Source organism: Muscardinus avellanarius (genome assembly GCF_963383645.1).
Source record: "Muscardinus avellanarius genome assembly, chromosome: 6".
Classification (NCBI taxonomy): domain Eukaryota; kingdom Metazoa; phylum Chordata; class Mammalia; order Rodentia; family Gliridae; genus Muscardinus; species Muscardinus avellanarius.
Window position 1 is genome coordinate 96,300,808 of NC_137791.1, and position 24,896 is coordinate 96,325,703.

The window sequence follows — 24,896 nt, forward strand, 5'->3', positions numbered from 1 at the left end:
GAAACCCCACTATGAATATATGAGCCATGTTATCTATCTGTGCCCTTAGCCCCTCCATTCTGCAGCCACCTCCTGCCTTGAGAAGGTGGTAAGTATTCGAAAAGAGCCCAGTGAATCTCTCGGCATGACTGTTGGAGGGGGAGCGTCACACAGGGAATGGGACTTGCCTATCTACGTCATCAGCGTGGAGCCCGGAGGAGTCATAAGCAGAGACGGAAGAATAAAAACAGGTAAAAGTACAGAGAAGCCGGCTGAAGTGGCACACATGTAAACAAGTACTTGGGAGGCTGAGACAGGAAGACCGCAGGTTTGAGGCTAGCCTCAGCAACTTAGCTAGACCTTGTTTCAAAATAAAAATGGGTTACGGGCATAGCTTGGAGGTCGAATGGCCTGGGTTCCATCCCCAGATAGAAAGTGAGGGGAGGGGAAGACATGTATTCACGTGTTCTAATTTCTCTTGCTTTTCTGCAAGTGAATGATGAAGTCCCCAAAGAAGTAAGCTAGAGTGTTAGACCACGTGATATATAGAAGTAGACTTGCACATAGTAGGTTGTTAATCAGTGGCAGCTGTGCACACATTTGCAACAAAAGGAAATGTCCACTCTTCTTTTCACCTCTCCAAGAACACAGGTTCAGGCCCGTTTTTCTTAACTGCTCTCTCTACCACGCACACTGCCCTGGGTAGTTTCTTATTTGTCCATTCAGTCCATATACACTGGGTGCTTAGGATATGTCAGGCTCAGTACCAGCACGAAAGCTTTGGCTAAGTGCTTCCTTTTTGTGCTAAAAACAAAGCAAGAGGGTGGGAAAGTAGGTTTTCTTTGCTTGAGAAAGAACAGGGCCTCTTTACTTCCTTCTTCAGTTTTCAAGGTAGAGGCCAGATACCATAGGTGTGCCCCAAGCCACACCATGGTCCTCAGTGTTCACCGTGGCCATGTGGGGGCGCAGTCACACAGCAGTGCAAGGGCTGATAGTACTCACCTCACCCTCTCCACTTGTCAGCAGCCCTGCCCCTCTGCACTTTAAGCAGAAGGGCCCTGTCTGCACCCCCTGATGATGGTGTCTGCTTCTCTGGCCATCAGGTGACATTTTGTTGAATGTGAACGGGGTTGAACTCACAGAGGTCAGCCGGAGCGAGGCGGTGGTGTTGTTGAAAAGCACGTCCTCCTCAGTGACACTCAAAGCCTTGGAAGTCAAGGAACAGGAGCCCCAGGAAGACTGTAGCAGCCCCGCAGCACTGGACGCCAATCACAACAGGACACCACCAGGAGACTGGTCTCCAACTTGGGTCATGTGGTTGGAATTACCACGGTGAGTCCCAACCTGACATCCCTCTGGGGACTAGGAGGAAAGGATAACATTTCTTAAACCACGTGTTTCACTCTCTTGGGCTGATTCATGGTATGGGCATCTTAATGAGACCCAGTCATGTTTGTAGGACTGTTTGAAAATAAGCCTGTCTTCCCAGTGGTAACCGAAAATGCATGCAGAGATCCTAGGGCAGGAATCAAGTGTGGATGTGGAAACATGGCTAAGCATGCACAATGAGGAGAGCTGCCAGGTACAGCTGTACAGGTTGTTTATGCAGCAAAGAGCTTAGCTGACAGGCAGAGGGGGTGTGAATCCAGGCTGTGTTCACACACTTGGGAACTGAGCTGCCCCCACCCAGAGGGAGCTGCGCCTTAGCCTCATCTACTAGTAGCAAGCAGTCTCATCTGCCAGTGGAATTTGCATGGAGCCTGAGGGTGGCTTGACTTCTGCAGCTTTCTGGTAGCCCTGGGTAGAGATCAAGCTGCATGGCAAAACCCTTTTGCCTTTGCTCAGAAGGAAAAGTGCCTACTGGTTGTGCATATCTTTTAAAAATTAATTTATTGGTGCATTGTATTCATACATCATAATGTGGTAAAAAACTTGTTAGCCCCTACCCAATCCCCACCTCTTTCCCTCCCCATCCCTCCTCCCATGCTTGGCTTAGTGGTTGACTTCAATATGTTTAAGTACATCATGTGCTTTAGTTTCCTTCTTCCCCTCTCCCATCCCCTCAGTTAGGTTGTCTTGTTTGCTTCTCTATAGGATTTCCTTTTTCACCTAGAGTTCCTCCTATGACCCATTTCTCCTTAGCTTTCACATATTAGCGAAACCATCCTTTTTATTTTTTTGTGACTGACTAATCTCACTTAGCATAATGTCCTCCAGTTCCATCCACAATGGAATTTTACTCAGCCATAAAAAAATTACATAATTTACAGGGAAATGGATGGAACTGGTTGTGCATATCTCTCACCTCATCTCTTTAGGGCCTGTGCCTGGAAAGTTTTTGTTTTGTTTTGTAGTGGCAATATTGAGGATTTAACCCAGAGGTATTCTACTCTGATCTACTTCCCTGGCCTTTTCTTTTCTTTTCTTTCTTTCTTTTTTTTTTTTTTTTTGTCAGAGTCTGGCCTCAAATCTGCAATCCTTCTGTCTCATCTTCCCAATTATGAGAATTCCAGGTGTGAGCCACCAAGCCTGGCTTACTTACTATGGCATTTTTTAAAAGAATACCTTGGGTATCATGATGGTTATCACAAAGTCGTAGTGCCCACTGCCTGAAGGAACCGTTTACTAACAAACGACACCGGGCGTGGTGGTGCATGCTTGTAATCCCCACGCTTGGGAGGCTGAGACAGGAGGATCGCACAGGTTTGAAGCTAGCCTTAGCTACTTAGTGAGGCTCTCAGCAATTTAGTGAGACCCCATTTCCAAATAAAATATAAAATGTCTGGAAGTATAACCCAGAGGTAGAAAGCCTCTGGGTTCCACCTCCAGTACCACCAAAAAAACAAACAAAAAACCTAACGATACATCTCTGCAGCCTTTTGACAGGTGGCCTGGGCATCAGACTATCCCATCATCCTTTGTTCTGTTGGACTTAGTTGGGTGGCATGACTTTCAACTCACATGGAATGGTGTGGGAGGTGCGAGGCCCTTCTTGTTCCCTTCCCTCCACATGCAGCATACTCCTTCATCTAATGTTCAAAACACCTGTCCCATTATTCTGGCTTCTTTCCAGGGACTGCAGTTGTGCATGGTTTGACAGCTTTTTGTTTTTCATGTCTCTCTCTCAAATCTTTTCAACTGTGTACTCACTTTCTCCTTGGCTTGTTTCTGTGGCCCTCCCATTCCTTGTAGGGTTCTCAGCAAGCTGTGTGCCTGCATAACCACTTGCATTTCTGTGTCTTTTTCTTTTCCACTTCTTCTGTCTTTGGTCAATTCATTCCTCCTCTAGTCTCCCTGTATCTTCCTTGAGATCTCCCGAGCCCTCACATATAGTTGTTTCAGAAGTATTTAAAATTCAGTGATGAGGTTGACTGCACATTTCATTTTCTATAGCAGCATTCCATGTCTGTGCAGGGTTTCTGTCTGTCACTGTTTTCCTTTGGGATTATCTCTGATGTTCTTTTAGAGGTTGACTTTCCTGAGCAGCTACCTGCTAGAGGTTCATAATGGAGGATGAGGGCCATATTCAGAGAACAGAAATGCCTCTTTGTGGCACCTGGTGTTGGCTTCTTTACTTCTCCAAAACCAAGTAATGTCAGCGTAGCAGGGCCTCTCACTGTGCCTTATCTCCTCTGTTGTTTTCACAGACCCCTGCCGGCCACATGGATTGTTCCCTTGGGTCTCATTGCCTCACACATGCCTTTCTTCTATACCAAACTGGGCCCAGGTTAGCTCTGCTGGCAGACAGCCTGCCTGTGCCTGGTGTCCCTTCAGTGGGGCCATTCACCAGACCCCAGGCTCCACCGGCACAATGTGCACACTTCAGCTCATGTCCTCTCTTCGGTCTTCCCTCTCCCTGCCTCTGACAGCTCTCCCGCATGTATGGTGATGCCTCATTTTGCTTACACTGGAGCTTGCGTTTCTATTTCCAAGTGTCCTAGTTGCTTTTATAGTAATTTTTAAAGGCAGAAGGGAAGCATAGTATTTACTCTGTCATGTTGAAACTAGAAGTATGTCCACGCTAGTGTTTACAGAAGTCCTTCCTACTCAGTGGAGCGCCTCAAGTCTCAAGATGTGAGCCCCCAGGCACACGCTGCTTCCATTTGCATAGGTGGGAATACACTCACATCTCTTTATATTTATTTTTTGGGGTACTTGGAATTGAACTTAGGGGCATTTTACCTTCTAGCTATGCCCAGAGTCTCACTACATTACTGAGACTGTCCTTGAACCTGAGATTCTCCTGTCTCATCCTCCCGAGTACTGGGATTACGGGTGTGTGCCACCATGTCCACCTACAGCAACATCTCTGTTCTTGATTGCTTGTAGTCCCCAAGGACCCCAATTTCTTCCTCACTGATGCAATACCATTGTATAAAACATCTGGCCACTTAGTGTGAATGATGTACTAAGGCATTTCAGGCCATGCATCATACCTCAGTAAAAGTTGTTTTGCCTGAATTACTGCAAATAAATTTCAAACACACATACCCAGAATCTCCTTTCAAGTTACAAGTCTACAAACATTTTCCCCTTTCACTTAACACATTTTGAGGACACCTATTTGCACTTAAGTATGATTCAACCAGTTACTTGAGGTTCCGTACCAATGAGGAAAAATGATGTAAACTTGTTGACAGCTCTAGAATCAGGACACCCAGTGAAATCATGCCCTTGGGTGCAGTATAACACAGAGAAAGGACATACATAGAGGGCACAAGCAGGCTGAGTGGATGCCTGTTCTGAACCAGTGTCAGTATGGGCGGCAGCAGGTCCAGCCAAGTGCATCCTGCTGCCTCCCAGTTACACATGCCACCTGCATCAGTTCACTAGGTGACTCAGGAAACATCGAGGACTTGCTGCTTCATTCTTTGTTTGCTTGGGGCCCATGTTCCACATCTGGAAGGCTTTCAAAACATGCTCTCATGATAGAGATATGCATTAACTCATTTCTTCTCTTGCCTAAGAACTTAACCTTTTATTCTCTTGAAACTCTTCAAACATTTTCATTGGGACTGTCTATATCGAATAGCAAAGCAGATAGCATGTGTTTTTCCCTCTAGCCAAGAAATTTTCACCTGCAGTCATGAAACACGTACACTCTTGGGTACATCCACACCGTGGACTAACAATTGCTGAGTTTCTCATGCTTATATGGCCCTTTCCACATGCCAGGCAATCTTCTAAGAGCTCCACATTTCACCTTTTACACTCATTTACAACTCCTGTCAATTCTGTGAGATAGATACTAATAATACCATGATATAGGAATATCAAGCAATAGAGCCATATTTTCAGAAAACATATGCCTCATCTTTTTTTTTATGGTGGTACTGGGGTTCCAAGAAACCCTTCTACCTCCAGGCTACACTCCCAGACCTATTTTTATATATTTTATTTGGAAACAGGGTCTCTTAAGCCAGCACGGCTGGCTTCGAACGTACGTAATCCTTCTGTCTCCGCCTCCCAAGCGCGGGGATTACAAGTGTGCCCCACCACACCCAGCTGTATGCCTCTTCTTAAAATCCAGTGAAATGTGATTTACAATCAATAGAAAACTTATTTACGTAATTTAGCTCACAATATTAAAATACATACTTAAAACAGGTCTGATTTCAAAATTTTAGTGATTTTTATTACTTATAAAAAGAAATTTTATAGTCTCAGATTTTTATATTTTGACAAACAGCTGACAAATCTTAGCAATACCATTGATTGTAATGTGGGGTACTACTGTGCATAATTAGTGTATAGCTTGGACACATAAAACTCAGCATGTAAATTCAACATGTTTTCAGAACAGGAAAAAAAAAGGCTCACATTTATATTCAGAAGGTAGTCACTTAATCATAGGTCAATGAAAACAGCGGTTAGATTTTCCAGTGGGGAGTGAAATAATTCAATGTAAAAAAAAATGTCTATCAGCGCTAACTAACCAAAGTCTGACTTGGAAAAGGCTTAACATACTAAGTTCTTGCTACTACAACAAAGGCAAATACTTGACACAACTAAAAGAAAATACTCCTTACCCAACACAACTACTTGGATGAACACTGCAGAAGAGCAAGGGTTTTGTTCACCAATAAACCGTCAGTGCCTGGAGTGTGGTATACACTCAAGCTTCTGAAAGGTGATCCAAGCAGATTCCTGCACTCTAACAGGTTGAAAACTTTTAAATATTGGAACAATTTTTAGATAGTTGTTTACAGCTTGTCCATACGCCAAAAAAAAAAAAAAAAAAAGGCTCAGGGCCAAATAACTTCCCATGAAGTAATACTTCATGAAAAGAACCACAGCTAAGTCAAAAGAATGAGAAACACTGCAGTTTCAAGTATTGCTCTAAGTACCCATTTTAAAGAATTCCCAACTGGGCTAGACATGGTGGCACAGCCAATTACCTGCTTTGTACTTCAAAGTCAGTGAACCACTGTGAAAAATGGTCAACAGATCACAGCTCCTACAGGATCAATGTATCACTGACATCAAAGTTTATCATGAAATATGTGTGTGTGTGTGTGTGTGTGTGTGTGTGTGTGTGTGTGTATTGGTGGTATTGGGGTTCTACCTCCAGGCTACATTCCCAGACCTACTTTATATTTTAATTTGGAAACAGGGTCTCTTAAACCAGTGAGGCTTGCTTCGAACCTGCGCGATCCTCCTGTCTCCGCCTCCCAAGTGCTGGGATTACAAGCGTGTGCCACCACGCCAGGCTTATCATGAAATATTTTGCAGTTAAAAAATTAGGTGTTTTTTTTTTCACTTAATGAAATTCATTCATACTCTTTGCTACCATTTCAGTAAAATAAATTGATTCTTACAAATAATCTGGTATACTATGACAATGGAAACAAAATGGGGTATGGAGTTGAAGTTTAGCCGTACATTTTGAAGGTACTCACCAAACCCCAAAGCTTGTTTTATTTCAAGTGAAACTTGAAATCACAAAGTCACGTTATATTGATAAGCAACATCAAAAGCTAATGTAATGACCAACTTAACGTTTCACAACAGACTTTTTATTGGTTCTCAAAAAGCAATTAATGAATATTTTAAGGTACAGTTTATAAACAAAACAGTCTTATCTTGGTTTTTATCAATACAAAAATGCTAATTTTCTGTCAAACAAGTTCCTGGACAATAGCTATACATACATCTGGTAGACAAGGGGCTCTCAGAATAAGACCTAGCTCCTGACACAAACCTCTATTGGTTGCCATGGGAACACATTTATACTTGGCCTGCACTTACCAGTGTGAACAGTGATCCAATGGGCACTGAAGAGTAATAAAATTTCAATTTCATGTTTTATATTAGTTGAAGAGTCTAGTTATTTACAGAAGAGCTGTAGCCTTTCCTTTTCCTATTCCTTTTGTAACTTTTTTCTTTTGGTGCTGAGGATTGAGCCCAGGGGCATTTTACCTTCAAACTAAACTCCCAGCCCTATTTTTTTTTTTTTCAACAAGGTTTAAATTACTGGAGTTTGGCCTTGAATGTGCGATCGTACTGTCTCAGCCACCCAAGTTCTGGGATCACAGACGTGTACCACCATGCTCAGTTTCCTTTAGTGAGTTCCAATTCAGTTTAGCCAGTTTATTTTTCCTCGTAGATGAACTGTTCTTATAATTTTTAAATTGTGCTTCAATTTCCAATCATATGCATGCCTACATGCTTCTCTGAATTTATATTAGTATAAATTAATATTTTTCAAAGATCAAAAATTCTACTTAATTTGCATAATTGATATTAAATTTATTCAAAGAACTTTTACCTTATTAAGTTATTTATATCCACAAGAATGTTTCACTTTGGTTTTTCAATTAGAATTCAGGTACCTCCTACTAACATTTTTATCTCTAAGCCAAAATGATTATTTTTCTCACTAGACATATAAACAGAATAGATGATGCCATCTTTTATTTTTCTTGGTCCTGGGGATTGAACCTAGGGGCATTCTATCTGAGTTACACCTCAGCCCTTTTTATGTTGAAACAGTCTTGCTATAAGTTGCTGAGGCTGGTGTTAAACCTGCGATCCTCCTGTCTCGGCCTCTCAGGTACTATGATTACAGATGTGAGCCACCAACTGATGTCAATTTTGTAAGGGTTTTCAGATATGAAAAACAGGATCAATTTTAAAAACACAACTTACTTACACTTTGAAGGTGACTGCGCTGTGATACAATTTGAATGGGACTATCCATTGCTACTTGGCCTTAAAAAAAATGCTAATATTCCAGGCATGGTGGCACACACTTGTAATCCCCTTGAGCTTGGGAGGCTGAGACAGGAGAATTGCATAGGTTCAAAGCTAGCCTCAGCTACTTAGTGAGGCTCTCGGCAACTTAGTGAGACCCTCTTTCCAAATAAAATACAAAATAGGTCTGGGATAGCCCGGAGGTAGAAAAGCACCTGAGTTCCACCCCCAGTACAACAACAACAACATCAACAACAACAAAAAGGCTAATAAAAGAAATGGAATGATGGATGTTTTGGTGCATGCTTATAATATCAGTCCTTGGGAGAACAAAACAAAGAATTGCAGGTTTGAGGACAGCCTTGGTAATTAAGCAAGATGCTCAGCAACTTAGTAGGATCCTAGTTCAAAGTAAAAAATAAAAAGGGTTGGGGTGCTCAGAGGTAGATTGCCCCTGAGTTCAGACTTCAATACCAAAAAATAAAAAGAGTAATGAGAGATGAAATCACAATGATTATTAGTAGTTAAACTTAACCATGCAAGTACATTGATTATATTCTATTTCAGATACTTATACAACTGTAAAGATGTTATATTACGAAGAAACACAGCTGGAAGTCTGGGCTTCTGCATTGTAGGAGGTTATGAAGAATACAATGGGGACAAACCTTTTTTTATCAAATCCATTGTTGAAGGAACACCAGCATACAATGATGGAAGAATTAGGTAATAATGACTACTTAATAAAAACTTATGTTCTAATACTTTGTTTACTACATGTAAAAACTTGGCCCCAGCTGGGCGTGGTGGTACATACTTGTAATTCCAGCATTTGGGAGGCTGAGACAGAAGGATCGCAGTTCTCGGACACCCTCGGCTACTTATGCCCTTTGCAACTCAGTGAGAACCTGTTTCAAAATAAAAAATAGGGTTGGGGGTGTAGCTCCGAGGTAGAATGCCCCTGGGTTCCACTCCCAGACTGCAAAATAAATAAATAAATAAAAGCTTGGCCCCATTTGAAATCAGGCATGTATATACTTTACTTTTTTTTATTGGGGAGGAGGGTTAAGAAATTAAAAACACTGTGTAACATTTAACTTCCAAGAAATCCAAAATTATGTACCCTGTTAGTCCCAATACTGCAACTTCCTATACTTTTAACATTCCTTCTAACACAAGCTGAATGAATAGTAAATTTAGATAATTTAAGAGAGGAAGGGGAAAAAACCCTCAATTAGAAGTAATGTAATTAAAATGGGCAGATGTTACAAAAACCAGAACCACCAAAATTCATTTCAGCTATGATTAAAATATTAACCATGGCTTTCTGTTCTTTTTTTTTTTTTCAGATGTGGAGATATTCTTCTTGCTGTCAATGGCAGAAGTACATCAGGCATGATACATGCTTACTTGGCAAAGATGCTGAAAGAACTTAAAGGAAGAATTACTCTCACTATTGTTTCTTGGCCTGGTACTTTTTTATAAAATCAATGATGGATCTCAGAAAAACAGAAATACCACAAATAGGCTAACCTGAGGACAATATATTTATCGTGTCAATTTTTATATTTAAAAAATGCATTGTAGAAATATAAGGAAAGTATGGTCTAATGAAAGACATTTACACCTCAGAGAATGAATAGTCTGAAAATAAAAACTACCAGTAGTTTTTATTCAGTGTGGGGGATTTCTCATTATTCCACACCTTCAAGTTTTTATTTTTTATATTCAATTACAAAGCCCTTAAGCAACTAATATGGTTTATATGCTCAATGAATTCAAGTTATCAATTAAATAAAAAATTTGGTATATGCTGAATTTTCCAAAGAGTACATTATGAGCAATTTTAATTTAAAGCCACTTAAACAATGCATTGCTCAGAAATGTTCATCAAATGAGAAATAAATATTTTTTAAAAGCTGTTGTCTTTATATGTGAATTCTTGTAAGTTTGCTTCTATTATCACAATTTGAGTACTTTTATTAATTCATTCTTTCAATCACCTCCTAGGAGTAATCCCTAAAAATATTCAGTTATTAATTCATTTTCATGCTTTTAACAAATGATTGACCTAAAGTTCTTGTCATGAAATTTGATTTTTATTTGCAACATACTAACTGTATGAAAAGCTACACATGCTGCTCTATCATTAAGTTTTGGAAAACATAACAAGAAAGGCCAAGCCATCTTGACCCTGGCTCAGATAAATGGTTATGAAGCAATTCAATTTTGTGTCACAGTGACAAATATTATGTGCCTATAAGGAACTACAAATAGGGCAAGTTACTTCACAGAGGCCACCCAAATGCCTTACAGATTTGATTAATTTGGATATAAAAGGGCTCAAATTACTTTTACCATGGACCTAAATTCAGAATATTAAAACCTGCTATCAAAAATCATGATAAAAGTTCCTTAATATGCTAAGGGAGAGTGCCACAGCAGTTAATACTAAAGACTAGTTTTCAATTTCAAGAGTCAGAGGGGCCTTTTACAGTGCACCCCTTATAAGACTGATGTTTAACAAAAACAAAAACAAACAACAACAAAAAACAGCAGTCAAGGCAGGTTCTTGACCTCCATTAGATACTACACATAGCTCTTTAAATCTTCTGCTAAGTGACTCATTCATATTACTTTCTTGGATATAAAGTCAATGCTGTCTTTTATTTTTTAAATTTACAAGACAAAAATTTTTAACTTAACATGAAAAGCCACTCTTTTATTTTAGAAAAAAGTTAACTTTCATACTAACAGAACAAGATTAAAGGTAAATTTCTTAAACATTATCCAGAAAAATAATGAGATTTATAGTAGCTATTTCTGGTACGAATATACACAAAAGGCATGCCTACTCCGCAGGGGCAGTTTCAGTGCTCTCCTGTTCAGGAGCAGGCTCACTGCCAGCTTCTTTCCCTTCTTTGCTTCTTTTAGATTTTTTGTGCTTGTGTCTCCTATGACTGTCTCCTTCTTCACTTTCATGACGACGTCTACTATTGCTGAAAAAAAAAAAGTGTGCTCTATTTAGAAATGTTTAAATACACAATTAGTGACAAATACCAACTCATTCTAAGTAAATTCCTAATATTGGGTTTACAAAAATCTAACCCTTTCTTATTCTCAAATAATTTTTTTTTTTTGGCTTTTTTTTGTGTGTGTGTGTGGTACTGGGGTTCCTGGAAGCCCTTCTACCTCCGGGCTACACTCCCAGACCTATTTTTACATTTTTTAAAATTTGGAAACAGGGTCTCCTAAGCCAACACACAGGGCGGGCTTCGAACCTGCACGATCCTCCTGTCTCTGCCTCCCAAGCGCGGGGATTACAAGCGTGCGCCACCACGCCCGGCTCAAATAAATTTTGGACAGTATTCAGTTCTTGTGAGGCTTTACGCAGAGATTACATTTGAGGGTCACCTTTACCAGTATACCAGATTCCCAGTGCCCATTTACTTCATTCTAAAAGACTAACTACAAATTGAAAACAGTAACACTGAATCAGATCAGGAAATACAATTTTATTGGACAGATTTTCAGCAAACATGCATTAAAACTTAATGCTTATTTGTTTTGAAACTAGAAAGCCTCAAATTTTTCTTTAAACCAGTGTTCCATTTAATAATATTTACTCTTAAGCCGGGCGTGGTGGCGCACGCTTGTAATCCCCACACTTGGGAGGTTGAGACAGGAGGATCACGCAGGTTCAAAGCCAGCCTCAGCTGGCTTAAGAGACCCTGTTTCCAAATAAAAATATAAAAAATAGCCAGGCATGGTGGCGCATGCTTGTAATCCCTGCACTTGGGAGGCTGAGACAGGAGGATCACGCAGGTTCGAAGCAAGCCTCAGCTACTTAATGAGGCTTTCAGCAACTTAGCGAGACCCTGTTTCCAAATAAAATATAAAATAGGTCTGGGAGTATAGCCCAGAGGTAGAAAGCCTCTGGGTTCCACCCCCAGTACCACCAAAAAAAAAATAGTAATAATAAAATAAATAAATAAATAAATAATAGGTCTGGGAGTAGAGCCCAGAGGAGAAGGCCCCTGGGTTCCACCCCCAGTACCACTAATAATATTAAATAAATAAATAAATAAAAATATATAAATGTATATGAAATATATATATACACATTTACTCTTAGAGAGATTGTTTCATACACCAAAATTAATTTCTCTTCTCTCAATGACTTAGTGTAATAAGCCAAATATCCTAATTATTTCTATTCCATGCTCATTTTTGGGGGGGGGGGATTAAGTGCAGTCTGAAGATTTAAAAGTTTACAAGAAAGCAATTGTTTCAACAGATTATTCTGAACCTTCCAATCAGAAACACATATCATGGTACTGGCCACTTGGAAATGCTTGCTTTTACTTCCTCAAGTCCCATCAGTTTCTCTCCTGGCTTTATAATGATTCACTATCTTAAGAGCAAACCTGCGAGATGACTTGTGTCTGGTTTCCTCCTTCTCTCTGTGCCGTCTTTCTCTGTGTCGTTCTTCTTTCTCTCGACTTGCTCTGTGACGCTCATAGCCTCTTTCTGCATATTCCCTGTACCTGTATCGCTCTTCATCACTGTAATGAAAATGAAACAAGTTTTCTTGACACCAGGACTATTAATTCTGAATGACTACAAATGTAAAGGAAGAGATTCTGAAGTCTAACAGAAGTCTGTATATTAGCATATTACAGGAGAGTTAAGAAATAAACTATATGAGAAAGAAACTATTCAACTATTTGTTGAACTGAGTCCCAAAACCCTATTAGATGTAGCCTGAGAACACAAAATAGATTATGCATCCTGTCACATCTGTGTTTTTGTAACTGTTACAGCACAGATATTTCATATGAGAATGCTTTGTTTTTTATGTAGAGTAAAATGGGAATCATAACTGATTCAAATTTTAATCAGCAACTTCATTTTCTTTAGCTCCTTTGAGAATTAAATACATATCTGTTTATATCTCAGCTTTCTACCCCAAATTATATTACTTGTAAAGTCTTGGGTACACAGTGAAGATTTTAAAAATATATGGCTCACAATGACTATAGGGTAGGAAGCAGATAAAGGTTCTTAAATCCTTGGTTTATCAATTACAGAAATAGTAGATTCAACTAGCAGAGAGTTATAAGCACAAAGAACACAGATACCAAGCCAACTTGTACAATACTTACATAGATGCACAAAAACTAACATACCTACATTCTGACATTCCAATTACATTATACTACACCTGGGGTTGGGGGGTGACATGGCTAATAAGTTTGAATGCATAAATGTAAGTTGAAGCTCCATTTCTGATTTTTGATAGAATTACACAGGCTAGTGAAATGAACTGGTGGCCACAGTTAGAAAATGATTTTTCTTTACCCCTGTACACCGGTTCTTCCTTTTATAGCCCTGAAAATTCCTCATCTTTCTCCTAATTCTTGAAGTCTTTTTATTTTATTTTTTCCTGTTTAGCACAGAAGTTAAAACTTTCTACAACATAATGTCAATAAATTCTCTCACATTAAGCAAATGTATCTTTTGGAGTACTCAGCACTGACAAGCTTTCGTTTTTAGAAATATGTTTAATACAATCTTGTATAACGCATCAAGATGTTCAAATGTCTGGATGGGAATAATAAGATCAGGTGAAAATATAACCCATAAAAAAGAATACATCAATCTGTCTTCTAGCAAAGTTAATGATGCAATATTGCTATGTTTAAAACCAAATCCTACTGCTGTCCGATTATTTGATATATTTTTAAATGCTTTTAAAAAGATCAGAAAATATGTGACTACACATAGGTAAATGTACATACACCTATATAATGACATATTTCTTTTTATTCTTTCCCAATCAACTGAAAGGCAGTGTGCTCTAACAGACAGCGTGGAGTAAGAGAAAGAGCACGGGCAGAGCACACCAGATCACATCCTGATTTGCCACTTACTAAACCTGGTTATCACTTAATCTTTCTAAATATTTTTTGTTTTCTCATTTATAAAATTTGCAGCAATATTCTTCAGGATTTCTGTAGAATTTGCAACATTTATAAAGTGCTTATTGTATGAGTAGACACTCAGTAACTGGCAGTCTTTAGTAAATTTAAGGCTTAATTTTTTAGAAGTAGAATTTTTTGTAAAGGTTACTACAATTAACAATTACTACATCCCTGAAACAGAAAAACTTGCACCATAGCAAATAAGTATTTTAATTAACTGTCAAAACATGAGGATTTCTTTGTAATAAAACTCCAGCTATGTTGACATAAAAATAATTAAGATCAATTAACTTCTAATTTGTCATCTGTAACCATCTTCTTTTCCCTCGTACCCTACAACCAACTCTTGTTAGCTTTGGGTCTTGCAGATTCTAAAGGCAGATATATGATGGGAAACCTACAACAGATGGTGCAAGAGTTGGTCCTGCATGAAAATTAAAAGACCCTCCTCCTTTCATCCCCTTTTCTGGTAAGTGGCTACAGTACAAAGGTTTCTTTAGGCCTGGAAATCATTAGAACTCATTTCAAGCATTGTAGAATGAGCAGCCTTCTTTCTGGATCATAATTAAGCTGCCTAAAAAACAGATGTTAAAACTGGTCTGCAATTTTCAAAACAATGACCCTGTAATTTGTAATGCAACACATACTATGTACCATAATGCTTTTTAGACATTTTTGTCAATCTTCAGAAACAAATGGCCTTTATTTATACCTTACTGGAATTTTTCAGAGTAAAATTTTTTTCCTGGGGTGATTCAGAACATTAAATTCCTCCACCTTTTGCCTTTCTGGCTTTAAACTTCTGGTCAAATTCAGGTAAATACTGATTCCTAATCCCCTAAACTCAACAAGCTGAAAATCAAACATGGTTTATTTAGCTTCAAATCTTCTATAAATATTGTGTACTTATAAAAAGAAAATAGATGAACTCTACAAAAATAATCCATTTCAGTCTTCTTTCCTATTAATTATTGCACTAAGTTCCTTACTTATAAACATGTGCATTCTAGAGATAACAGTACCTTCTCAAATATACTCATTTGAACGACATTAGAGACAGTTCAAATTTCTGGAAAGTAATGCTTAAGAGAAAGTACAGCTTAAGCATGTCAGCCGGCTCTGGTGGCACATGCTTGTAATTCCAGCGCTTGGGAAGCTGAGACAGGAGGACCCACACAGGTTCAAAGCCAGCCTCAGCAACTTGGTGAGACCCTATTTCCAAATAAAGTATAAAAAAAGTGTGGGAGTATAGCCCAGAGGTAGAAAAGTCTCTGGGTCTCACCCTCAGTACCATTTAAAAAAAAAGAGAGAGAGAGAAGCATGCATTTGAGTTGCTAAAATCAATAGTACATATCCCACCACATAAGCAAAAAGCACTGACACACACACTCGAGTATTCATTATTTACTTACCTGGTCAATAGCATTTTAAGTGCTTACAATTTGTAAGTTATTAGTAGTAGCCAATGGAAGAAAAAGATGCTATACTCCCAATCTTTTTTATGTTTTATTTTGAAACAGGGTCTTGCTAAGTTGCTGAGGCTGGACTCAAACCTGTGGTCCTTAGCTTCTCAAGTACTGGGATTTAGGTAAACTTTTAATCTAATAACCAATCCTATCGGCTGGATACTATTATAAGGCTTAATATGTAAGGATAGTGTATTAATATTTTTGTATCTTCAGCAAACACCAGCAAACAACAATGCTTCTGGCTCAGAAATGGGTCTAAAAATGTCAGTTACATGAATGAAAGAATGAACTGTGTTGTAGTAGATTTTTAACAAGTGCAAAGAGAGAGACAAATGGAATAAAATGTTATAAAATTTTCAACTACTTTATGACTAGAAGGCATCAAATCTACAACCTTACTTTCTCTATGCTTCCATTTCTTCATCTGAGAAGTCGAGATTTAAACTAAACTCTAAGGACCTTTTGAGTTGAGAAGTCTATGATTATATAACCACAAATAATAAAACAAATGCTTTCTAAATCCGACATATGCTTATACCCTGAATTGATATATTGCTTTGTTTCATCCAGAAAAATAAAAATAAACTATGTAAACGTTGTGCCTTACATATATTTGTCTCACTCATAAAAACAGAGGGCGCCGGGCATGGTGGCACACGCTTGTAATCTCAGCATTCAGAAGGCTAAGACTAGAGGATTGCGGTTCATGGACAGCCTCAGCTACTTAGTGATGCCCTCAGCAACTTAGTGAGACCCTGTCTCAAAATAAAGAATAAAAAATAGGGCAGGGGGTTTAGCTCGAAGATCGAATGTCCCTGGGTTCCATCCCCAGACCCAAAGGAAAAAAAAAAAAAGATGGCATAAAATAAGTTATCTTTAACTTAACTTCATTCTACACTGTGACGACACCTAGAATGGTACATTAGTAAGAAAGGTGACTAAATTAATGTTTTGAGTATGATTTTCATTCACTTCAAAATTTGTCTAGCTAACACAATTTAACCAATAATTTAAGACTGTTTTTCTCTATTGTATTATATTGTAATATACACACATTCACTATATTCTAGGAATACGGGATACAAACTGCTGAGGATAGAATATCAATGTCCATAAAGAGACATTAATAAGTTTTAAAGAAATTTTTAAGAAGTACTTAGGAAGTATAAGAGGGAAATAATTACTTCTATCGTTAAAGTTCAATCCAGCTCACGGAAGATCAAATGTGATTTGTTTGCCCAAGAAATGAACAGAAATTTGTGAGGCTGAGAGAAGAGGAACATCAACAAAGGAAGTACAGATAGAAATATAGTGCACTGGCTTCAAGAGAGAAGAAAACTGCAAGGATGCAGAGATTAGATTATAAAGCCACTTGTGCATTATAAAAATATTTACATTCTTTAGATCAGTAGTATATGCTGGTGCCCACTCAGCATATGAATTCTTTGAGTGGTACAGAAAATTTTAGAAAATCAGTTTATAGGTTCTCAGCGTCCATATTTATTTCTTACTTAATCTCAAATTACCTAAAGACATACCTGCAGAATGCTGCTTCTCCAGCTAACCTCTCCTCACAATCACCCTCTTATTTTATTTTTTTTTAAAGAAAGGCATTTCTTTTACCAATTTTACTATGATACATTGGTTAGGGAAATAAAAACCAACAGGGTTTAAAAAGATCTAATTTAAACTGGGCACTGGAGTACCTGTTTGTTCTCCCAGTACTCAGGAGGCTGAGATAGCAATACTGCAGATTCGAGGGCAGCCTCAACAATTTAGTGAGGTGCTCCACAACTTAGTGAGACTGTTTCAAAATAGAAATAAAGTAGGGCTGAAGGTGTAGCTCTAACGTAGAATGCCTCTGGGTTCAATCTCTAGTACCAAAAAAAAAAAAAAAAAGAAAAAGAAAGAAAGAAAGAAAGAAAGAAAGAAAAAATCTAATTTAAAATATCAGCCTTAGTGAGATCTTTTTTTATTTAAAAAACCATAAACCTTTCACAGGGCTTTGGCTCTCCCCATCTTACACATCTTCTTATCAACAAAGCAAATGGTGCAAAATGGAGTTGTTCTAAAATTCAAGAAGTACTGAGTGGGAGTCATAAGGAAAAAATCCTTCTGAAGAGCAATCCCAGGCAAAATAAAATGTTGAAAATTCATCACCTTATTTTGGGGTCTGTGACAATTCTGTTTATCTTAGGGAATATGGATTAAATCACTTATCTGTACTGGAAAATGAAGTCGGACTTTGTTCTGATAGAAATTAAGTGTGATCTGACTCTGATCTGACAATGAGAAATGTCTTTTACTAATGAAGATACATGGTAGCTAGTTTCCATAAATGAAAGGGGAGAAATTTGCAGTTCTAAGGTCTGCCATGAAAATAAATCTTAAACACATAAAGGCATTTTTCTTTAACAAAATATTTTAGCAAATATGAATTGAAGTTAATAGTATGTTGGTTTTCCCAACTCCGTCTAAGTATAAATTAAACAAGTTATGTTGACTCTAAATGAAAAAGGTACAAGAATAACTGGTAATAAAACTAAGTCTTGATATAGCATTTTTGCTGTTCTTCTAAAAAACTAAGAAAACCAAGACTTTAGTTATTATACAGGGTTAAAACCATTACTCAGGAAGATATGTTCAAGTCATAACCCTGGTTCCAGTGAATCTATCCTTAGTTAGGTATAGGGTCTTTGAGTGCTTAAGCAAGTTATAATGAGGTCACAATAAATTAACTTGGGCCTCATTTATATAAAAAGGTTTCTTAGTAATTACCTCTGTACATTTAGAAAATAAATAAATTACTGGCAGGCCCCATTTCTTTATTAACAATAGTGATATTCATCTATGGATATAATCTGGGACAAGGAGAAGTTCATCATCTACATTATAAGATGCGGCTTCACAATATTATTTTCAAAATACATATTTATAAGAGTAAATGATAACCAAAGTCCAGGTAAATTTTTGAAAACTTATTTAAGATCCTGAGGGTCATTTCTGTAACCATTTTAGCTTACACAGGTATACAGCAGAAAAGGGAGAATAAAACAAGAATGGTAGGAAAATGGTTTTCCTAAGTCCTTTTCAAGAACCCATTCTCCAAATGAATTTGAAGTCACTTTGTCACACCAAATATTAATTTGGAAATGTAAATAAAGTATATGGGAACAAATTCTGCACACCCAACAAACCTGTTGAAAACACTTGGTGTAGGACTGTGATCGCGCTCCCTCTCTCTCTCTCTGGTGCGTTCTCTTTCTCTGTCCCGATCACGATCTCGTTCTCTGTCTCTATCTCGGTCTCTATCTCGGTCTTTTTCTCTTCTTGCATAATAATCCCACTGCTTGGTGGTATCCACAAGACTAGGCCATGAAGGAGCAGAACCAGTAAGGTGAGGAAAGGTAACTAAAGGGAAAAAAAAAAACACACAATTAAAAACGAAGGTAATGGTACTTGAAAAACAAAAATTAGAGAAAACTCTTACCAAAATTATATAAGTATAAAAACTTCCTTTATAAATAGAAAGGAGAACTATCATATGATGAATACCTAGAATATTAAATAGAGATATAGCAACAAATCTCAAAGTCCTAATTAAAGACCTTTCATTTGGCAAGGCAAGCAGGAATCAGAATTAGACAAAAAACTTCCCATTACCAAAAATGAAAACCAAAATTCATCAGGACATCTTCAAAGTGGTAAGTAAAAATAACTTTCAACCTAAAAAAGTATACTCAACAAAATTAAAATATATATAAAACAAAGGTCTTGGTACTGGGTGTTGAATCTGGGGGCATTCTAACTCTGTACCACCCAGCCCTATTTTAATCTTTAATTTTGAAACAGGGTTTCACTAATTTGTGCAGGCTTCACTAAGTTGCAAAGGCTGGCCGCGAACCTATGATCCTCCTGTCTTAGACTCCAAAGTACTGGGATTACAAGTGTGTGCCACCATGTCAGCTAACAAAGGCATTAAAAAAGAAAAAAAAAGCAAAACTTATAACCAGATTTAACACAATAGAGTTTGAAAGGAAAGTTACTCTAAAAACAAGATAAAAGATAATAGAGAAAAAGAAATACTACTCTAGAAAAATAAAAATGAAAAGAATGACTGAAAAATAAATGGTAATCATATATGCAAATCCAAAAAACCATACTATTCAATAGTAGGCTTTTCAAAAAATAAAATTAAATGCCAGGCGTGGTGGCGCACGCTTGTAATCCCTGTGCTTGGGAGGCAGAGACAGGAGGATCGCGCAGGTTTGAAGCCAGCCACGCTGGCTTAAGAGACCCTGTTTCCAAATAAAAATATAAAAATTGGTCTGGGAGTATAGCCCGGAGGTAGAAGGGCTTCCAGGAACCCTAGTACCACCAAAAAAACAAAAACAAAAACAAAAACAAAAAATAAAAAATTAAAATAAAACAAAATAGGATGTAAGTTAGAGGAGAAAGGGTAAAATGACCTAAGATAATGAAAGGTTATTGATGAAAGTGTTCAGGTATTATTTATGTATTTTTTAAAGATACATAAAAATCAAAAGTAACCACTAAAAATAGAAAACCTGTAAATTAAGATACTGAATTAATCAGATATAAACTGTTCATTTTTACTCTTAAAAAATCTATATTCTGAATATAAGATATAAAAACAAATACAGGTTAAAAGGAAAATAGTGGAAGAAAAAACAAACAAGGAAAACACTAACACCCCTTGAATCTCCAGATGAGATGCCATATTAATGATAAAGTAGAGTCACACAAAATTATTACCTGGGAAAGAAAAGATGACTACATGAAGATGGAAGACGCAATTCACTGACAAGATAGATTCCTAGATCTTTAAATCTGTTCTAATAACATTTTATATTTTTAAAAAGTAAAGGTGATACCAGACGTGGTGGTGCACACATGTAATCCCCACCATTGGGAGGTGGAGATAGGAATGATAGAGCAGGTTTGAAGCCAGCCTTGCTGGCTTAAGAGACCCTGTTTCCAAATAAAAATATAAAATAGGTCTGGGAGTATAGCCCAGAGGTAGAAGGGTTTCCAGAAACCCCAGTACCACCAAAACAAACAAACAAAAAACAGAGTGAAGGTGATGAAAATATAGGTAGAAACTGAAAAATTTACCATGATCATGGGAAATACTTTTCTCAATTATTGGCAGATAAAATAAGCAGGCAAAAAAAAAAAAAAATCAGTATATATGTGAAAGAGCTAAGCAACACACTATTAGCAAGTTTGACTCAATGGACATAACATCAGAGACTGACCACAACAAGTACTTATTCTTCTCAAGCTTGTATGAAACTTTAAATAGAAAATAAATACGCTAAAGAGCTGAAAGTTGGTTTTTGAAGAGTAGAGAAATAAAACATGATGATTATTTAAAGATTAAGAAAAAAATACAAACATCTGAACCAAAAAGCGTCCACAACACACTGTACAGATTAACCTGTGATTCTCCTGTCTCAACTTCCCAAGTACTGGGATTACAAGCGTGCGCCACCATGCCCAGATATTATCTTCATTTTAAAAGTTTGCAACCCCAGCATGACTGGAGAAGTACTGTCAAAGACTTCCTTTTGAAGTGAATGGCAAATACAAGATTTCAACAAGTTGGGTGTGAAGGACAATATGATACCTTGATGTGTGTACCCAGAAGTACATGACTGGCAGTTATTTCTCAAAGTTACAGGTTCTACCATATAAATAATTAATGACTTTGGAATCCAATCAATTTCCTCCAGCCTCAATGGTACTGAATACATCATAATTTCCCCCTACATTACTCCTATAGGAGGCACTTTCATCTCAACCTTCGTACATACCCTACAAATCTATAAATTCTCAATGTAAATAGGCAGAAATGTAAATATGACAAAATTATGTCATATGTAGAAAAATGGATGGAAATGGAGAGTATCATGCTAAGTGAGATTAGTCACAACAAGTAAAACGTGGAAACTAGGGAGAAAATGGGTCATAGGATGAACTCTAGACAAAGGAGAAACCACACATGATCAAGTAAGGCAACCTAACTGAAAGTGGTAAGAGGAGGGAAGAAGAAAATTCCCTAATGTACATGACGTACATTCAAACATATTAAAGTTAATAATAAGCCAAACATGAGAAGGAAGGAGGGGTGAGAAAATGGCATAGGAATTAGGGAAGGGCTAAATGAGCAATGTGTTCATGTATGCCTCTACCATCTTGTACTCGATTAAGATTTATGGCTAAAATACACCAATAAAAAAGGAAAAAAAAGAAACTCTTATCATGAAAGTGTAGGTGAAGTGGCAAGTGCTGATGGAAACATACATTAAGCTATCCACAAGGACTAGCTAAGAGCGACTGACAAAAGTGGCTACACTAAACAGGTTCTCAACATATGCTAAACAGCCTACTATTGAAAGATGATGTCACATAGTACTGTCACAGCTAGAAAGGCGAAGTCAAAGCTTCAAAGGACTAGCTGGCTCTCTTATTAGGAACTAATGCAGCTGGTAACTTCAAGTTAAAGTCAATGCTCATTTGTCATTACCATTCCAACAGTTCTAGAACCCTTAAGAATTATTCTAATTCTACTTTGCCGGTGCTCTGTAAGTGGACAAAAAAGCCTGGATGTTAAGCCCACCATTGAGACCTACTGCTGGGGGTGGGTGGGATTCTTTAGAAATATTATTGCTCATTTGACAATATGCCTGGTGATTCAAGAGCTCTGATGGAGATATACAATTTGATTCATGTTGTTTCCATGCCTACTAACAAAATATCTATTCTGCTACCTATGGATTAAGGGGAGAATTCTTACTTTCAAATAATATTTAAGAAATACATCTCCTAAGGCTATAACTGCAGAGGCGATTACTCTGATGGATCTGAGCAAAATATACTGAAAATCTGGGAAGGATTCACCATTCTAGATCCATTAAAAATATTCATGATTCAAGCCAGGTTTATGGCCAGCCACAGCTACTTAGTGAGGCCCTCCACAATTTAGTGAGACCCTGTTTCAAATTAGGAATAAAAAATAGGTCTCAGAGCGTAGCTTGGAGGTAGAATGCCTCTAAGTTCAATCCACAGTACTGCAAAAAAAAAAAAAAAAAAAAAAGAATATTTGTGATTGATCAGACCAGGACAAATGATTATCATTAAACTAGTTTGAAAAAAAAAAACTAATTTGAAAAAAGTTGATTTCAACTGTCATATATGACTTTGATGGGGTTAATACTTTAGTGGAGGAAAAAAAACAGATATAAATATAGAAGGAGAATTAAAATTATAAACAGAGTCCATAGATATGACTGAATTGCTGTAATCTGATTTCAAAACTTTAATGAATTACTCCTTATGCATATGCAAAGTGGTTTTATGCAATGGAATCTACTCTTGGACAAAGGATTTAGAATAGTTCATAAACTTAGCTGAGAAGGCAGCAGTAGAGTTTGAGAGTGCTGAGTCCAATTTCTAAAAAAAAGTCCTACTGTGAATAAAGTGCTATCAGATAGCATCACAGGCAGCTGGGTATGGTGGTTCATGCCTATAATCCCAGTATCTAGAAGGCTGCAACAGGAGGCTTGAGGCCAGCTTCAGCAACTTAGCAAGACCTTGTTTCAAAATAAAATAAGCCAAGCATGGTAGTGTATGCTTTTAGTCTCAGTACCTGGGAAGCTAAAAAAGGAGGATCACAGGTTTGAAGCCAGCCTCGGCAACTTAAGTGAGGCTCTCAGCAATCTCGTGAGATCTTGTTTCCAAATAAAAAATGAAATCGGGCTGGGGGTGTAACTTGGAAGAATGCCTCTGGGTTCAAAGCACGGCACTACATAATAAGTATAAATATATATAAAGAATAAAAGGTCTGGAGACACAGTTTGGAGGTAGAATGCCCCTGGGCTCAATTCCCACTACCAAATCAGAACAGCAACAACAACAAAGAGCATCACGTGCTGCAGAGAAATTTTCATGAAAGAAAAGGTCAACTGATCATTCTCCAGCCATCATTACTGAGGCAACCCCCCCCCCCCCCACACACACACACAAAACAAGAGTATAACTTGGCACAAGTAATCACTAGTTTTTTGGGGGGTTTTTTGTTTATTTGTTTTTGGTGGTACTGGGGATGGAAACCAGGAGCTTTCTACCTCCGGGCTATACTCCCAGACCTATTTTATATTTTATTTGGAAACAGGGTCTCACTAAGTTGCGAGAGCCTCACTAAGTAGCTGAGGCTGGCTTCGAACCTGTGCAATCTTCCTGTCTCAGCCTCCCAATCGCAGGGATTACAAGCGTGAGCCACCACACCTGGCCAATCATTGTTTTTTAGCAATAAATAATTGTTTAAAATTAAGGTTCTTTTAGAGACAAGGCTATTGCACACCTATAGTATGAACATTACTGTTCTACCACAACATCTGTTTTACTGCAGTGACTTAGAACTAAACCTGCAGTATATCCCAGGTATGCCTGTACTGCCCTACATGAAGGCTACCATATCCCTCTTATCCCCATGTCTTTTTTTTTTTTTTTTTTTTTTTTGAGGGTTTGGGGATGGAACCCAGTGGCAATCGACCTCTGAGCTATACCCCCTGCCCTACTTTTTAGTCTTTATTTTGAAACCGGGTCTGAGTTGCAAAAGGCCTCATTAAGTAGCTGAGGCTGCCTGCGAACCGCGATCCTCCAGGTCTCAGCCTCCAGAATGCTGGGATTACAAGCGTGCGCCACCACGCCCAGATTTCCCATGTCTTTGAACAGCATGGAAGGCATGCATCTACCGCTCGTCCTTCTGGAGTGGGAGACCTCTCCACTGAGCTTCCATGACATTCTTTTCTATGCCTCCTGGCTTTCTCCCTACTAATCTATAAATTGTTTTTACTGGGGCATTGCATTCATACATCTTAATGGGATACAAGATGGTGGAGACATACATGCACACCACACGAACAATTTAGCCTTGATGAGGATGAATACTATGTCTCACTGCATCTTTAAAAAGTAGTATAATGCACAACATTTAAAAAAATAAGGGCATGAACGAAATGCTATCAGTAGCTCTTGGAATGGACACAGCTTTACAAGTGAACATGAAAAAAAAAGCTACAAATGATTTAGAAGAAAAATTAAACCAGCAAAAAAGGAAGAAAGACAAGAGCATTATTTGGATATTATGACTCAAACAATGAAGAATGAAACAAACTAGTGGCAAGTCCTAATTCCTTTTAGGAAAAAGCAAGGTATAAATATGAATTGTGCTTCTACTATAGAA

General features: G+C 37.8%; 2 protein-coding genes across 50 annotated transcripts in view; one reads left to right on the forward strand and one right to left on the reverse strand.

Annotated features, from left to right (window-relative positions):
* LNX1 (ligand of numb-protein X 1) overlaps positions 1-9,657 on the forward strand; it is a gene marked incomplete at both ends in the record, with an annotated part of 96,178 nt that extends 86,521 nt beyond the window's left edge. For all 3 annotated transcript variants that reach the window (XM_080697962.1, XM_080697963.1, XM_080697964.1), the window contains 4 exons: positions 50-230; positions 1,083-1,311; positions 8,740-8,898; positions 9,522-9,657. In XM_080697962.1, coding sequence (XP_080554088.1) covers positions 50-230; positions 1,083-1,311; positions 8,740-8,898; positions 9,522-9,657 — 705 coding nt within the window. The remainder of the gene's footprint in view (positions 1-49; positions 231-1,082; positions 1,312-8,739; positions 8,899-9,521) is intronic.
* A 1,332-nt stretch (positions 9,658-10,989) lies between these two features.
* FIP1L1 (factor interacting with PAPOLA and CPSF1) overlaps positions 10,990-24,896 on the reverse strand; it is a gene marked incomplete at both ends in the record, with an annotated part of 75,490 nt that continues 61,583 nt past the window's right edge. For 29 of the 47 annotated variants that reach the window (XM_080698153.1, XM_080698147.1, XM_080698132.1 and 26 more), the window contains 3 exons: positions 11,024-11,171; positions 12,600-12,737; positions 18,823-19,036. In XM_080698153.1, coding sequence (XP_080554279.1) covers positions 11,024-11,171; positions 12,600-12,737; positions 18,823-19,036 — 500 coding nt within the window. Of the gene's footprint in view, positions 11,172-12,599; positions 12,738-18,813; positions 19,037-24,896 lie in introns of all 47 variants that reach the window. The other 18 variants (XM_080698149.1, XM_080698143.1, XM_080698123.1 and 15 more) reach the window with 5 other exon arrangements.